The following is a 17,484-nucleotide window of genomic DNA, read 5'->3' as shown; positions in this document are numbered from 1 at the left end:
ACACAGAGGCCAAGGGGAACACCAGCAGGGGGCCGCGGTGGGGACAGCTTCCTCCAACAGCGGACTCCCGAGTCCTCCGTTTCTCCAACATTCTGGACCCTTCACGACTTAAAACGTTCGATGAAGGAGGGCCCGTGGCAGCAGGCTGTGCCCTGGGCGCCCAGCCCTGCCGGCCACTATGTGACGGACGAGTGTGACTGCCCCAGGCGGCGAGGGGGAGAAGTGACGGTGGCCCCGGGGAGACGGCGCTGGGGTTGGAAGAGGATCGGGCAGAGACGTGCCCTTATTCCAGCCTGTCCCGCCGAAAACCCGTCTGAAACGCAGCGTTGCCAACCATCTCGTGTTGTCCCGGAGAACAGCGACCTCGGCTGGCCACACGAGCTGGGGCTGCCGCTCAGCCTGTCCTCCCAAAGCCAGCCGCCCAGCTCTGGGGGCGGAGGGAGAGGGGCCACGGCTTCCCGACGGTCCCTCGCGGCCCGCCCCGCGCCCACGGACCCGGCGCCCTGCCCGCCTGCCCGTCGGCCGGGGTGACGTGCCCGGCCGAGGGCCCGGCTCTGTGGTGGCCCGTCGCCTCTCTGTTTAGGGTCCTGCCCTCCGTCCCCTCCTTTACACCCTGTCCTGTTCCTTTTCCTCCCGTTTTTTTTTTCCTCCTGTCGCTGCTCTCCACGGAGTCGTTTACTGCGACACAGATCTGGGGAAGTCCCTTCCAGCCCCCGCAGGGCTGTGCAGAGAAGCAAGAAGCCTAGAAACAGGCGGCTGTGTGCCGCTCCCTCCTGGGGACAGCTACGTGCAGACTGCGACCCAGACGGTCAGAAACGGAGGCCGGGCACAGGCGGCACAGGCGTGCCTCTAACCTCGACGACCCCCCTCTCCCGACTATACATCTGTCACTGTGTCGATCTGCTTCAGAAACCTGCTGGAGCGATGGCACTGATTTTATTTTTGGAGCTTTTTGTTTTTAGAGCTCAAAAGAGATGCCACAAAATAAACGAGAAAATGTTTTTGTATCCTGGAGGCTGAATGTTGCTTTTCTAAAGGCAACTGGCCGGAAGCACCGGCCACTTGGACAGAACCCAGGACTGCCCTGTCTGTCCCTGCCGGCTCCTCCAGGCCCCTCTTCCCGGCAGCCGGCTGGGGCCACCAGGGCTCCGGGTGACTGGCCACCCTCGGGGCCTCTGCTCTGAGCCCCGCCCCTCGGAGCCACGGCCTGCCTTCTTCAGCATCTGCTCTGCCCCCAAGGTCGCTGAAAATCCCCTTCTGCCCTCTGTTTACAGACTAGAATGTTTCTGAAATGAACGATGCGTGCACCAGGCAAGAAACGCAGACACAGAAGTGGGGAGGCCGTCTCCTTCCTTCCCCTGTCCCCAGCCTGCCAGGTCCCCTCCCAGAGGCACCACGGAAACCAGGTCCCAAAGACGCCCAGAGTGTGTGTGTGCACACAATTTAAAGCAGCACCAGACACGTGTCTGCGCCACACAGCCGACCGCACACCTGGCCTGTCCCCTATGCCGGTGACGGACTTGGGCACTGGGCCCTCCCCGCTGCCTGAGAGCTACAGCCGTTCTCAGAGCATCTCAGCAAACCAGCCCCGCGGTGGGCTGCGGAGCCTCAGTCCCTCGCTGTCACCGCAGGGAACACCATCTGGAACTGTCATGTGGCGTCTTTGCTAGGTCAGACAGCGTGGGAATTTAAGATTCTGAAGGTTGGTGCCCAACTGCCCCCCACAGACACTGCGCCAACACACAGCCCTCTCCTGTACCAGGACGCCCGTTCCCAGCCCTCGGTGAGATAAAAGGCTCCCAGCGTGGCTCTGCCTCTGACGTGCACGCCGCCTGCTCTGCCCGAAGCCCGGCCTCTGTGCCGCGTGCTGCTGCGTGCCTGACATCGCCCCTGAGGACGGCCGTGCCCCGCGCACCAGCTCACTCGAGCGCTCTAGGGAGGGGGCCTCCGTGCCGCGTGCGGCGAGCATCTCCCAGCATTTTCATTTTGTAAGATTTTGCCAAGAAAGGACAGCGAAGGAGGGTGCCACTGGGTGGTCTGCCCGGGGCCTCTGTGCGCTCAGGGGGCTCCCCGCCCAGACCTGAGTGTGAGTGTGAGTGTGAGTGTGTGAGTGTGAGTGTGTGAGTGTGAGCCGCCCGGATTTACCTGCGCCTTCGCCTTCACGCAGGAGTGAGACCCAGCTGCACCGGTCCGCATGCCACTCACCTGTCTCCGCACCGCCCACTGAGCGCCTGACTGTCCCCTGCAGACGTGGCAGCAGCCCGTCCCGGACGCCCACCTAGAGCCCCGAGCAGGCCTCCAGGACATCCGGGTGCCTGTCTTTCCTGAGTGCCCTGACTGGACCCTGAAACACACTGGGGAGCCGGGCCTCAGGACACTGGGCACGGGAGCCCCGTGGGACAGCCGGGGGAGAAGGGACCAAGCACCGGAAGCAGCGGCAGCCTCTGGCGGCAAAGGGCGGGGCTGGCCAGCATCGCCTGGGCCCGGGCCGGGCCAGGATCCCGTTCTCCTTCATTGGCCGCGAGCTGGTGGGCTCCCGACTGCTCCGTCAGCATAACAGAATGACATGAGACGCAATGCAAACGAGACCATCAGCCACCGGACCCAGATGCAGCACCTGCCCGGGCGCCGCACCGCACAAGGGCTCCCAGCAGCCAGGCGGCCCAGACTGGACCCCTCGACACCACGTGCTGTCCTCGTCCGCGGCCTCCCTGAGCTGTCCCCACCTCCCTGCTGCTTGGGGATGGCCCCTGGGCAGGCCCAGGCATCCATCCCCAGGAAGGGTGGCTTGGGCTGACAGTCCGCGTGCGCCCAGCCCCGCCGCGCCCCACGCCCTCCTCCCCCCGCACGCAGGCCCCCGGCTGTCCTATGTCCCGGCTGGGCCCGCGGACCACAGCCAGTCCAGCACAGAAGTCACTCCTCCCAAACCGCCCCCCTCACCCAGCTCCCCATGACACCAGCAGCCAGGAGACGAGCCCACGGGCGACCAGAGCCGGGCCTGCCACAGCCGTCTGCCCAGGGCGGTCAGAACTGGTCACGGGGAGACGTAGAGCCCGGCAACGGCCCCGAGAGGCTGCCCCGCTCCTCCCATGCGACACGGTTCATCGAAGGCACAGGATGAGGCGGCAGGAGGAAGGGTCACGTAGGAACCCACCCTCTTGGGCCTGGGGATGGCGGGAAGAAAGAGCAGCGGCAGGAGGAGCCACCAGGACGGACGGGTGGACACGTGCGACGGACGGGTGGACACGTGTGTCCCGAAGGCAGCAGACCGATGAGGAGCAGAGGGGCCAGGCTCGGCCCCTCAGAGAAGCCAGGAGGGGGCGCCAGCTGGCCGGGTGCGGAGGCTGGGGGCCCACGGGGCCTTAGAATCACCGCACCTGCTCCGCACAGCTCGACAGCGGTGTGGCCTGACGCCTCCCCTCCTCTCCCACACTCCCTCACAGAACCATCACCCACGAACCCCTGTCACGTCTGCCTCCTTACATAACAGCTGTCACATGGGTCCTAGTCTCGCCGCGGCCACTCAGCTCAGACCCTACGTGCCTTATGCCAGAAGCACCGCACAGCTTTGGTCCAGTGTCTGCCCTCTGGTCCGTCCCTCACTAGGGACGACTTCCTGGTGGCTCCGTGGCATCCTGGATCAACAAACGCCCCACAGGACGCACATCCAAACTGTCCCTCTGCCTGCAGCCGTGTCACACACCCCAACCTCAGAGGCGGCCCCCGCTGCTCCCTCTGGGCCACCCCCGCCCAGCCCTTGCGGGAAGCCTTTCCCCACGTCTGGCAGCTCAACGGCTCCCACCTTGAGCAGCGAGGCTGTGAGCCCCTCAAGGTGGTGACAGCAGTAATGGCACGGAAAGGGACAGTCGTGTGTGCTGAGGACACCGGCCATTGCACACGCCCCAGAACGCCCTATGCTCCTGCTAGACTGTCTCTGAGGTCTGGGCAGTTCCTGCTAAATGCTACCCTTGCTGAATGCTACAATGTAGCACAGTGTTTGCAGAGGCAGCTGAAACTGGATGAGCTTGACCGGGAACCCAACCCAAGGTTAAGTTTAGCCAACTGCCAAGAAGAAATCAACATGTAATTAACTAAATCCAGATAAGTTTAGCCAAGTGCCAAGGAGAAATCAACACGTAATTATCCAAATAGTGTCTGTAAGCCTTGGCTGAGCCTCCCTTCCTGAGACGCAGTTTGGGTGTGAATCCGCCTCCTTTACTTGCTGCAAGTAATAAAATGACCCACTCACAGCCTTGTTCTTGACCTTGGGCAACACCCCTTCCTTCTGAGACGACGTCTTTACCAGCAGTGGAATCAGGCCACATCCATCCTCCAACACCCTCTCCCACCCGCCACTTTAAACTATCAGCTATCTTGTCTACGGCCACGCCACCCTGAATGTGCCTGATCTCAGCAGGTCTCGGAAGCTAAGCAGAGTCAGGCCTGGTTAGTATTTGGGTGGGAGACCATGTAGGAAGACCAGGTGCTGTAGGAGTAAAAAAATAAAAATAAACAAATAAACCATCCGCCATCTTTCACGTCAAATCACGTTCTGCCTTGTACTTCGGTTTATTTCCCAATTATCCCCTGCCCGTTCCCTGCACTATAAGGCAAGTGGGCCCAGAGGGTGCTTCTGGGGTCCAAGGCCTAGCGGCGCCTAGACCGTCACAGGCACCGAGAACTTCCACAGGCCGCCTGCACACGACCCTACAAAAGCTAGTAAAGGGTCACTCCGCGGGCCCCCGGGGGGAACCAAGCTAAGTCCCTGGCAAAGAAGAGATGCTCAAGAAACACCTGCTCATGACATAACGGGAAGGTGAGTGGTCGCACTCCACGTGCACCGCTTAACGGCCGGACACGTTCTGAAAAGCACGCGCTCAGGTGACTCTGCTATGCCAACGTGAGCGTGCACGACACGCTGGTGCAGCCTCCTACACACCTGGGCTGCGTGGTCCAGCCCACTGCTCCTGACTGCCAGCCTGGACAGCCAATCACCGTACAAAACAGCGCGAGACGCGATCAAGCACAAGAGAACGATGCCACCAGCAGACGCAGCACACACCTGTGCGAGGCGAGGCTGCGGCCGGTAACGCGCACGCCGCTTCGCAGCACTTTTTTTTTCCCCCAAGCAAGAAGCGCGCGCTCTAAAACAATGATGAAAGCGTAGCCCTGCAAGCGCACAAACCAGTAACATGGCCACTCGTTATCAAGTGCGACGCACCGAGCATAATCGTGTGCTCTACTTGTACACGGCTGGCAGCGCAGGAGGAACGCGCTGAGCTACAACGCTAGGATGGCTATGAGGTCACTAGGGTCCTGACGTCATAGCTCCACTACCGCGCTGCCGCACCACCCAGACGTTATGGGGCACGTGGCTGTGAAGGGTGGCAGGGTTCCTCTGAGAGACAGTGGGCTTTGCTGGACTGAGTCGCTCCCAGCCCAGGCTGCCCCCCGCGCCCCCCACCCGGGCCCACCACCTACTCCCCGCGCCGCTTCCCCGGCCCTCCCCGGCCCACCCAAGTCCGCCGGCCGCCGGCGCCCCGCTCACCTGTAGGCCCAGGGCGACACGCTGCGCAGCGGGGTGGGCGGCCGGAAGCGGCGGTCGGGCCGGCCCCCCGGGCAGCTGGCGTTGCGCGCCTGCTCGCGCGGGCCCGGCTGCAGCGTGTGCTGGAAGGCGCCGAGCACGCCGGCCGCCAGCCGCCCGTACAGCTGCTCCAGGAGCTCCTCGGGCCGGTCCGCGCAGCCCCGCGCCGGCCGCCGGCTGGTCCTGGGGGCGACCGCGCGGCCCGGCGCCGGCGCCAGCGCCAGCAGCAGCAGCACGCCGGCCGCCAGCGTCCACACCTGCGAGACAGGCCGCTCAGCGCGCGCCGCACGATGGGCGCGGAGCACACGGGCCCCCGCGCGCCCCCCGCGCCTGCGCGCCGCCCCCGCGCGCCCCGTGCCGCCCCCGCGCCGCGCCCCGCTCCGCCCCCGCCGCCGGCCCGCGCCGCGCCCCGCGCCGGGGCCCTGTGCGGCGTGCCCGTGTGCGTGTGCCGGCCGGGCTGCTGCGCCGCGGGCTGCGAGTGCCTGTGACGCCCGTGGCCGCGGCGCCGCGGCGCTCACCAGCGAGCCCATGTCCGCGGAGCCGCGGTCCCCGTCCCGCAGAGCCGCGCGTCGGGCTGGCGGCCGCGGGCTGGGCCGGGCGCGAGGAGGGGCCGCGGCCGCTGGCGCCGCCCCCTCCGCCAGGGGCCGGCGCAGAGGCGGCTCTGCCGCCCGGGCCTCCGCGGGCGCCGCGGCCACGCGCGCGAGGGGCCTCGAGGGGCCTCGGCCTGGGCGCGCGCCCCGCCCCCGCCCCGCCGGCCCCGCCCCGCCGGCCCCGCCCCCGCGTCCCGGCCGCGCGCGCCCTCCCCCCGCGACCTGACGCCGCCGGCTTCGCGGGACGCGAGCTCACGAGGACGGCCGGTTCCCGCGCATCCTCCAGGTGAACACGCAAGACTGACGCCCGCCCAGCGGGGGCCGGAGCGCGCGACGGCCTGGCGTTCGTCCCGCTGTGTGCGAAAGCGCGCGTTACGCGCCCGGACCGTTCGACAGCCGGAGGGGTCGGCATCACGCATCCGCTGCCAAGAACTCAGCCACATCGCCCGTTCCAGCGACTCCCAGCTCCTGGTGACTGACCGTTTCCTTCGAGGTCGCGACACCGTTTTCGGGTTAGCGAACTGTTGCTGTTCCGTGCTCCCTTCCCGCTGAACTGGAAATAAAGACATCGACACTCACCTGCCGCGTACTGTTTATTTGATAGACGAGCGTGGGGTCCTTCAGGACAGAGACTGGCCTCACGTTTCACGGGCACACGCAGCCTCGTGGCCACGGGCGCCGTGTCCCGCAACAAAACGCTCCCTCCGCCTGACAACGGGGCGGCCCCTGTCCTCTGCCGTGGCTGCCTTGGAGGTGGAAAAGGGACCCTTCCTCTCCAGCCTTCCTCTCGGCAAGATCGCTAACCACCCAGCGGGCGCGCGTGCTGGTGGGACGAGGAATTCATCCGGGTGTAAGCAGAGTTGAAAGGTTGTCTTACCAACAGCCGCGGTGTGTTCCAATTTAGCCAGGTCCCCTCGACTCCGAGCGTGTTTATGAGCCCGCGACATCCACACGTACTTGCTAAACCCAAGTTTGAGACAAAGCAGTGAGAAAAAGGCAACAAAAGACGGGAACCCAAGGGCCTCGCGTTCCCTTGGCAACGAAAGGCTCCCCGCGCTGGGACTGAAGAGGCGGTGTCCATCCCCTCCTGGCAGTCACCTGCTCCTGTCTGAGTCGTCCCCAGTCCCTCCCTCCCACCCACTGGCCAGCCACAGGGCCAGCCACACGGCCACCCCGGGAGGAGGTGCAGCTCTAAGACTCCCTGTCATGCACCAAGCTGCTGGGAGAAATCGCGACGGCTCCGCGGCTCCCAGAGCCAGTGTGTGGTTGGCGACTCTCCTCCTTAACTTCTGGGGTCACTGCCCTACACAGCTGCCCGACTACCCCGTCCTGTGACAGGCTGCTGGCGTTCCCACCACAGTCCTCATTGCCGTCACCTTCCTGGGCAGCACCTGGACCCGCCACGGCTGCTCAGCCTTCCTGGCACCTTCGCCGCCCACACCACGCGCTCAGACCCAACACTGTCATCGCCAACGACCACACACACCATCCAAACACCCTGGGCCCCGACGCGTCCCCTCTGTCCGTCCCCATCGCTCCCTCGCTGCACTCCACTGTCAGTGCGTCTGCGGCCGCCTCCTCCGCGGCGTTGGAAACCGTCTCGGGACAGGGAAGGCGTGACGGGTCTTCCGTCTCCTGCACTGACGGGCTCTCCGTGGAGACCATGCTCAATGAGGTGGAAGAGCCTTGCTGGCGAAGGTTCACGACGAGCCGCCACTTCTGTCTGCCCGTTGATGCGATTCCTCTGCAGTGTCCGTCAGCCACACACACTGCCGAGGAGGAAGGCAGGTGATCCTGGGCTCGGTCCCATGCCCTAAGCCACACGTGCGACACGCGGTCTTAGCGGCCACTGCTTGGCGCTGTGGGAACCTGTCCTGGGCTGAAGGCACACGGGAGCCACAGAGGACGACGATGGGCCAGTCTGGTATCTTCTCTCACTGTACTCGTGCTGCCCCCGAGCACACTGTGCCGACAGGATCACAACCTCCCTCAGGCGAAACTTCTCAAGACTCAAAGTTTCCAACCTCCGAGTAGTTCAGCTTGAATAATGACTCATCAAGGATACGTCCTAACAACGTCATGTTCTCACCATTGCACTTTTAAAAATGAAAGACAGAAAATATCAGCACGCACACCGGTAATAGGGGTCCATTTCTGTGAATACTCACACGTACTTGCACGTACTGTGTGTGGGTACTAGGTCATGTGACAAAATTTCTTACTGGGGTCACTATTCTCAAAAGGGTAAGGAAGTCACTCACCTGAAGCGTTGGTTCGCATGTTTTTATTCCATTAAAAACAAAAGGAAACTTACACCCATACTCAGAACAGAATACACTTATTTAAAGCTTCGACAGTGTACAAAATTAAAGTTTGTATAGTTAATCCAAAGTTTAACATGAGTATCATCGTGTAAGGCAATTTCTGTCAATAAAATAACAAAACGTGCATATTATTCTGGAAGCAAATCATCTCCTAACTCTTCATCAGCAAAATCATCCTCCTCGATTCTTTTTTTGGCTGCAGTTTTTGGTCTTTCTACTTGAGGGCCAAGTGGATCCACGTAGGAGGCATCTAGGTTTCAAAACAGATTGTTACGTTAGAGTATTATAAAAACGAAACGAGGCAAATGTGACACCTCATAGTTGACACTGAACAGCTCAGAGTGGACAGGAACGCTCTCGCGGCTCACGTAAGACGCCGGCCAAGCGCAGGAAACTCAGGGCCCAGGAAGGCATCTCTGCCACCTCACCGCTCTCTCCGGCCCTGCCGTGCCTGTGGGGACTGAGCGGGCAGAAGCACTTGCCTATTTCTTTGTTACTGCTACTTTCATAAGGCTCGTTTGTCCCGGGTAAAGCTCTGAGTTTGGCGCTTAGTCGTTCACCTTTACTACTGGCACTGTAGTTCTGGCCACTGTCTGAAAACACAAAAATAAAAATGCGTTTGTTTAACACGCCGAGAAAACACAGTGCTACACACGCAGGTAAGCACACTCGTTTGCCAAGAAACAGGCGGGCTGTTTCGTTTGGGAGCCGACTTCCGAGGGATGGAATCCTTGTTTTCTGAAATTTAAAAGGAATCACTTCCTGGGAATCTGTAATACAGAGAAAACATCCCTTAAGGGTCATCTTGTTACGTGTTCTTCCACGTGTGTGCTAGTTTTGGTTTCAGTCTGGCAGATTCGCTTGTGAGAAGTAAGAGGCCGCGTGGACGAGCGTCACCTAGCCAAGCGCGGGGCAGCCAGAGCGAGCGCCAACGGAGCGACAAGGTCGCTGGGAGCTGCACCGTCAAGCTGGTGCCCAGGCCGTGTGAGCTCAGCCCAGGCGGGAGGGAACCCGGGTCACGCGGCCTCGTCACACGTCTGGAGGACGTCCACACAGCAGAGGGGGTGGTCTGCCCTGCGAAGACGGATTCGGCTCAATATAAGGAAAAACTGAAGGACTGTGGTGTCTGAACATGGCATGGCTGCTGCGGGACATAACGCAAAATCACTGAAGGTTTTCAGACGGGGCCGAGCACTCACAGTAGCAGGAAACGTCAGTGGTAGTTTTCAACCCCGAATCGCTCGTACACTTTCTGCAAGAGCCACGCCTCGGCCCCACGGTTCCCCTTCTTCCCCTTGAGGCTCCTACAGCGTTATTTTTCCCGTCGTGAACGCTTCGCTCCTGTGAGGGCGTCTGCTGATACGCACAGGGCACCTTTTCCGAGTGTGCTTTATATGTTAGCTTCTTGATTATGTCTCCGGGAAAAAATCGAAACCAGGTAGACCTTAAAACCCCCACATTTCAAGGTTAGCCAACATATTCAAAACTGTGAATCCTCTCTGGGTTCTTAGCAAAAACGGCTGCCATTTTCTCCGCCCCGGCCCCCACCTATTGTTATTACTGTAAACAAAATGCCTTAGTTTAATGCACTGAATGCGTCTATGCATTTTGTTAAATTTTGTTGTTATTGTTATTTTTGTTCAACTCTCTATAATTTTTTGGTATAATTAAGTCAAATTTTTTCCCTCTACAAGTATAAATGGGTGTCCTTCCAAGTGCCCAAGAAAGTGGTCAAGAAAGTTTGAAAATCACTGCTTTAGGCCAATTTCTTTTATTTCACTTCTCACACAGACACTGACATCTCCCTTGGGCATCCGAAGCCTCCTGGAACCCTAACGAGTGATTCCTGCCTGCAGGCTTGCAGTCCTCCGAGGGAGCAAACCCTTAGAAATGAGAACCACCTCCTCGGAAAGCTGAGAAGCCACGAGCACAACTTTTAAACATTCTCCATCACAAAGACCACTGAGGGTGCACTGCGAGCACCCATGCTTCATTGTTTACAGCCGACCCTCACGGGTAGGTGCCTGGGCGTCGACAAGCGTCTGCGAGCCTGGCGGGTTTCTGTCTGATCAGCATGAGTTACTACACAAACAACAACGACTGTTTCCTAGGGACACACTGAGAACAAGCAGCTTCAGAAAATGGAACCAGGAGACGACTTCCCTGAATTATCAACCAACACAAACATCCAAACGATACTTTTAAAAATCTTAAAATCATAGAATTGAAAGTAACAAGGACTCCTGAAACTTACCTGTACTGGAAAAATAAAAATAAAATGTACAATATGTACAAAGACATTAACTCTCAAAGTAAATGTTACAAATGGACAATAAACATGTACAAATGGTCAATTTTACTTAACTTAGAAACATATTAAGTGAAGAGAAGCAGGCCAGAACACTATGCACTGAAAATGGCAGTGTTTTTTGAATACCATTTTTAGAAAACTTAAACACAAGCGAAATTAAATCTTGTTTGCATACATGATAAAATTGAATATGAAAAGGCGGAAAGCTGAAAAATGTAAACCAGAATAAATGTAAAATATAAAACTCACAGTGGTTATGTGTGGGGAGGCAGAGACACGTGGGAAAAGCACACGGTAGGCATGACAGCCAGGTTCTGGTTCTAATGTTTTATGACCGACCCACTCATTTAAATTTCATTAATATGCTTTATAATGGTGCCACAGATTCTTTTGTGGGTACCAAATAGTACGTAATTCACATAATTCTAAATGTAAGATTCTAACGTAAGATTCAACATCACTTATTGAAATGATCAAGATTTTAAAAATATCAGATTAGCAAGTGACATGAACAAGTTTCTTGAGGTCAGAAGACTTAGCATTCTGCAGTCGCAAGGTCGTGGGACAGGAAGCCCGAGACTCTGCTCCACCACAGACACGAGGTAACGACGAAGCGAGGTCCAGGAGGCTTCGTGAGAGCTCCGGAAACCAGTTAGGAAGCCGCAGTCCCCAGGTGAGCTCAGAGCCAGAACAGCTTCATGGGAACAGGTGAGAAAAGCCGGTTCATCTCTGCTGTCGGTCCCTACCCGCGAGCCAAGCCCCTTCCCCCACAGCTCACAATGGGGGAGAAAAGCCCGACCTGCAGGCTCTCTCCCTTGGGAGGGAAAGAGAAAGCAGAACGCATGTCGAACATTCGGGATTTTCAGGGAGCTGCCTGAGAGGCTGGTTCCTCTCTCGGCTGACTGGGCTGCTGGTGAGGAACCGGCACACCTGAGCTACAGAGAACCAGGAGGAGGGGCTGGTGGCTCAGGGCAGCACCACGGCGCCTCCCGCCGCAGATGGCAGCCAGCACAGCTTGTTCCCACCACAGCACAGCTCGCCGTGGGCAGAATGTGTCTAGCTGGTGAATGACTTTTTTGAGGGGGAAGCTGCCCGAGGGCCTAGTTTCTGCCTCACCGGACTCAGAGTGCTGATGGGGACCGGCCTCTCTTGGGTGCTTGGGGGTTGCAGAGAACAAAGCGGGGTCAGCAGCTGGCTGCAGGGCCAGAGAACCTGCAAGCACTACGGATGCTGAAAAAGAACCCATCGAACCTCTCTAGCTGGGGAGTTCCACGACAGACCCAGGGAGAAGATGAACCCCATGAAAATTCTGGGACACTCCCATAACTTCCAGCGGGGCTGACTGGCGAAGGTCCTGCCTTGTACAAAGCAAGTGGCTGTTGTTTTCAGATGAAGAAAACACAGCAAAAAGTAACAAGACACACAAAGAAACAGGGTAACATGACCCAGAGTAACGAAGTAAGTGTCCATAAGTTGACCCTAAAGAAATGGAGAGCTATGGATCATCTGACAAAGAATTCAAGATGATGGTCTTAAACGAGCTTGGTGTGCTAGAAGACGGGTAGGACACGGAATCAGAAAAACGGAGCCTGGACGAAACGAGACTGTCGACAAAGAGATGGAAGCACTGAGAAAGAACTGAACGGAAATTCTGGAGCTGAAGATGGCAGTGCAGTGACTGAAAATCCCCCGGAAGGGGTCAAGACCAGATGTGATCAAACATAACAGAGACTCTGTGAACTCAGAGACAGATCATCTGAAATTAGAGTCAGAGGAACAAAAAGAAAACAAAGTGAAGAGAAGTGAAGAGAACTACAGGACGCCAGAAGCAGAGCAATATACATGTTATGGGAGCCCCAGAAGATGAGAGACAGACAGACAGACAATCTGAAGAAATAACGAATGAAACTTCCCAAATATGAGGAAGGAAATGAACATCCGACCTCAGGAAGCTCAAAGGACTCCAACTAGGATGGACCCAGAGAAGCTCACACCAAGACACATTACAACCAAACTGTGCGAGGTCGGAGAGGGTCTTAACACCAGCAAGAGGAAAGCGATTCGGCACATACAGGACTGGCTTATGGTTGTCACATCTCTCAGCAGAAACTTCACGGGCCAGATGGCAGTGGGTTGGCATATTCAAAGTGCTGAAAGAAAAAGCTGGCAACCAAGAAAACTATATCTGGCCAAACGGTCCTTCAAAAATGAAGTTAAGACCTTCCTGGATAAACAAAAGCTGAGGGCGTTCACCACCTGCCTTGCAGGAATTCCAAAGGGAGTCCCTCAAGGCGAAATAAAAGGATGCTGAACAGCGACACAAAAGCACATGAAAATATAAAGGGCCCTGGTAAAGCTAAGTAGATGGACAAACACAGAGTCTGTACCACTGTCGTGGTGGGGTGTAAATCATAGAACATAAATGATAAAAACATAAAAACAGCTAATGCCAATGAATTCAACGTACAAAAAGGTAACCTGCAACGTTGGTAACATGAAGTGGGGGAAGGGACATCTACAAAGCAAAGTTTTCTATTCGAAGTTGTTGGTTTGGATCGCTGTACCTACAGGACGTTATGTGTAATTCTCATGGTAACCACGAAGAAAGTATCTATAGAAGACACAAAACGGAAAGTGGAGCTCGCCTCCAGCAGGTCCCCTGCCGAGACGGCTGTGTCGCCGGCACTGTCTCAGTGGGAAAACCTGATAGTCCCTTTCAGACTTCGGGACTCGGCCGACCAGACACGCGTCCTGTAGGTCCCAGCCTCCCCGCCACCGCACCCCCAAGTCAGGAACCCTGTCGGCTGCCGCCTCTCAGCTTCTCAGGGCTTGAAAGTGCTATCCAAGATGCGACCTTCGGCAACCCTCCCTCCCCGAGTGTCTCCCACACCTCTGCTTCAGCAACGCTCCTCGCTGAACTAAACCCGTTCACGATCCATCTCTCATCCAGCCCCAAGACGAGACGCGGCCACCAAGGAAAGGCGCTGACAGCTGGGGACACGGCAGGCTTCGGCAGCGCTTCGCAGGCCTCTCGCCATCAGCCACTGAGCAGCTCCCTCCTGGGTTCCTGAAGTCGACGGGCAAGTGGCCCGTCCTTTGGCTGTGCGCACGCTGACCTTCCTTTGCCCTGTCCCTTTCTGAAACGTGAGGGGCACCATGGCCGCGGGTCCGGAGCGCCCTCCGGCTCCTACCACCTAAGGAAGCCAGGGCGCGTCAGCACGGGTGACGCGAGTCTCACGTAACGCTCCGAGGCCCGTGGCTAGGCCGGGCCCACTCTTCGTTGTCTCCGCCACGGCTGTCGGCTGCCTTCAGCACTCACTCCCTCCTCCTGGCCTGTGTCACTGCCCAGCACAACAGCTAGCAGGGCACAGTGAGGGTGGCCAAGGTGGCTCTGATGGCAGCTGCAGCAGGGGACGTGCAGAGGGGTCAGTGAGGACGCGAAATTACACGAAATTCAAAATTCAGTGTCCATGTGAAGTCCTAGAGGGCCCAGCCACGTCCAGCCAATTACAGGTGTATGGCCACCGGGAGACACAGCGGCCTGAGGAGACAGCCTGGGCCTTCACTGGAAAGGGCCCAACGCCCAGCTTAGAGACCGCTGTGCCAGACACAAGTGGCACGTCAGTGGGCTGGACCAGCGGGTGGACTCACCTCGCCCCAGCTCCCCAGCTTCTGTGACAAGGAACGCACAGGCTGCTGCCACCTGCCTTCCTCCAACCGTCCCACCGTTAACAAACTCCAACCGTGGCTCACAAGCCTCGGCGCGCGTGGACACCAGGGCGGCCAGCATGGCCACTCTTCAGGTTTCTGAGGCGATGAGGGCGCTTCAGGGGACCGAGGCCAACAGCAGTGACACGTGAGAAGCCAGCAGCCCAGTCCTGGGGCTCCCGACGGCGCCCTTAGCCCGCAGGGCCTCCTCTCCCGACGCCAGCTGCCTCCTGCTGACTTGGTACCCAGGACTGGCCGTATTCATGCAGACTTCTACCCCTCCCCTGGACGGTGCTCTCTGTCCCTTCATGTGTAGTGGGCACTAAGCGCGGGCTGTTCCCTCTGCCTGTGACTGCGCAGAGGAGTGCTAGCCAAAGCACTCGCTCACCTCGGACTGCAATCTCAAAATAAAATTTTGATTTTTCAAGAAAAAAAACATGGTTGCAATGAATGTACTTTGTAAAACACGCGTTCTTCCAGAAGTCGGTTTACAGTGAATTTCTGTCCACTGAGCCACGTTATCCCACCAATCTTTACAAAATAATTTTTAGCGCAAAATTAGGAGACACATTTTTGTAGGAAAAGTTCACACTCAAGACATAATAAAAAGTAAACTAAAAATCCGGCAAATCATTAAGCATCAAATAAACAAAAAGCAACTCTAAAACAGAGCCTTCGTGCTGTGCTGCTGAAGTCAGTCCCACTGCCACCGCCACGCCACAGGGGACGTGCCCGGCAGGACAGACCACGCAGGAGCAGAGGGGCCCTGCACATTTCCTGGCCAGCCGAGGCCACGCCCCCGCCCCACTGACCCCCATGGACTGCACGCACGCGGACCCCTGCAGGAGCTGCCCTTCCCTGTGACATGTGTGCCATGTGACTTTTTCTCTCAGCTGATGTTTTGGCACTGAGCTGCTAAAATCTTGACCCCAAATTTTGCATGTAAAAAGCATAATTCACTTGCACATCAAGCAGTCAAAACAAGTTCAAGTTAATTCTATAAAAGCAAACTAAAGCACTGAGAAGCCGGGAATGGATATTCAAAGTTCTAAACCAAGCACTACTGCTTCTCACTACAGCCCACATCAAGCAATAACAGCAGCTACCACGTCCTCAGCACCCAATGTGTGCCAGGCCCTGTGCTGGCCCCTCCGTGGGCTGTGCGTGTCATGCTCGCATCACTGCAGGTGACAGCCGGGGCAGAGGTGGGAGGCTGGATGACTGCAGACTGCCACGTACCGTGTGTGGATTTCAATCTGGTGGCAATAGGAGCAACAACCTTTCTGTATACACCGTGTCACATTGAATCCTGGACTATCAAAGTGTGCTCCCAGGTTCAGAAGCATCGGCTGGGCCTTGTCAGAAATGCAAATTCCGGGCCTCGGCAGACTGGGGGCGCTGGGCAGTCTGCTCTCACAGGCCCTCCAGGACCACGGAAGAGGGAGCGGCCGAGGCTTATCGGACAGAATGCCACAGAAATAAGGCTGCAATGACATCAGTCTGAGCCATAAAAGAAAATCAATGTTCAAGAGCCCTCAGGCATTTTTCAGAAACAGCGATTTCACGTAAACTAGTGGGTGATCATGTGAGCTCCCTACAGGGCAAGCCTTCAAAACCTGCGCTGCAGACCCCGCCTCTGACACACAGCGGACAGCTGGCCTCACCTGGATGCATGTGAAAACTGTCCCTTTCTCCTGACTGTGGGCCTAACCAGTCGGAGGGCCCAGTGCCCCCACGTCCCGGTGCAGATGTACGTGTGCCGGGACCGCGGGGAGAGGCAAGCTGGGGAGCCCGGGGATTCCCGGATGGCCCTGGCGAGAGCTAAGTGACGCCAGCCAGAGCGAGCGGAGCTGGCAAGGGCAGGTGCATCCCGAGTGCGCAGGGCGCCCGGGGGCCCCATGGATGGAGGAAGGAGACGTGGGAGAAGCAAGCACAGCGTGGCTGGCTCCGACTTCAGAGCCGGGGACCGCCCTGCCCCGCGGCCAGGAACGGGCACCAGGAAGGAGGCAGGATGCGTCCCCTGCGATCCTGAGACGTCGACCCGGCTGCTGGGCAAAGCAAAGGACCAGGGGCAGGAGGCACAGGGCAGGGCACGGGCCGGCGGGGAGGCAGCCCTGTGCCATGCACCGGGGCCAAGCAGCAGGGACGCGAAGCCGCTCGGGAAGATGCTCCGTGACCAGCTTCCTGTCCAGGACTCCTGTGTGTAAGAGGCTCCTCTGGGCACGAGGGCCGAGTGCTGGCATCCACAGAAACGGGCTGGGCCAGAGGGAGAGAGGGTGCCGGGGAAGGCCCGCCAGGCCCGTCCACACCAGGGTGTCACATCAGGCCGACCGGCTGACGCTGTAGGAGGCCTGGCGTCTCATCCCGAAGCCCGGTTCTGGAGTGTCAGGGACAGGCCAGGTGGGGAGGCTGAATAGCTCTTCCGGCAGAGGACCTGGCACCTCGGCCACCTGAGGAGCACCTTGACCTTGCTGGGGCTTCTGAGGTGCCGGGCTCTGGCCGAGCGCCAACCAGCCCGCCCTCATTAGGGTCCTGCTGTTTCTGGAGCCAATTTTCAAAGTGGAGGCACCAGTAAGTCAGGTTGGCTCCAGGGTCAATGGTGGGACATTTCACCAGCTGCCAGCTCCCAGGGAGGCTCTGAGAACTTTCCAGAACGGGGGCTGCTTGGTGACTCTGCCCTTAGAGTGGCAGAGGAGGCGGGGGACCTGGAGAGGGTGGCGGTCCGGCCCCGGGATGGCAGCCAGTCACTGGCACTCCCCGGGGACACAAGGCAGAGACTCCGGGTCGGCACACTCAGGGCAAGAGCGCGGGCCGCAGCTGCCCGCCCTGAGGGCAAGGGTGAGCCGGTGGCAGCCAGCGGGACTGGGGACTCTGTGCTGTCCGCTGATTCGTGGTTACTACGAGCACTTCTGGGGCATGCGGCCCGTGCCCTCCCCCCCCCCGCCCCACTATCCAGTGTCCGAAGCC

General features: G+C 58.4%; 2 protein-coding genes and 1 pseudogene across 4 annotated transcripts in view; 1 reads left to right on the top strand and 2 right to left on the bottom strand.

The window, feature by feature from the left end:
- Nucleotides 1-6,177, bottom strand: part of IL17D (interleukin 17D) — a 17,955-nt gene extending 11,778 nt beyond the window's left edge. For all 3 annotated transcript variants that reach the window (XM_039863170.1, XM_039863186.1, XM_039863179.1), the window contains exons 1-2: nt 6,103-6,177; nt 5,549-5,841 (exon numbers count right to left, since the gene is read on the bottom strand). In XM_039863170.1, the coding sequence (XP_039719104.1) occupies nt 5,549-5,841; nt 6,103-6,114 (305 nt within the window). In that variant the 5' untranslated portion in view covers nt 6,115-6,177. The remainder of the gene's footprint in view (nt 1-5,548; nt 5,842-6,102) is intronic.
- LOC120603203 (uncharacterized) lies at nt 4,377-4,495 on the top strand (annotated as a pseudogene).
- Nucleotides 6,178-8,443: 2,266 nt separating the features above from the next.
- The window catches only part of IFT88 (intraflagellar transport 88), a 73,246-nt gene continuing 64,205 nt past the window's right edge, over nt 8,444-17,484 (bottom strand). The window contains exons 24-25 of the mRNA XM_039863190.1: nt 8,981-9,091; nt 8,444-8,748 (exon numbers count right to left, since the gene is read on the bottom strand). Coding sequence (XP_039719124.1) covers nt 8,627-8,748; nt 8,981-9,091 — 233 coding nt within the window. The 3' untranslated portion in view covers nt 8,444-8,626. The remainder of the gene's footprint in view (nt 8,749-8,980; nt 9,092-17,484) is intronic.

The sequence above is a fragment of the Pteropus medius genome, unplaced genomic scaffold (assembly GCF_902729225.1).
Source record: "Pteropus medius unplaced genomic scaffold, Ma_sr-lr_union100, whole genome shotgun sequence".
Lineage (NCBI taxonomy): Eukaryota > Metazoa > Chordata > Mammalia > Chiroptera > Pteropodidae > Pteropus > Pteropus medius.
This window is presented reverse-complemented; position numbering and strand designations above follow the sequence as displayed.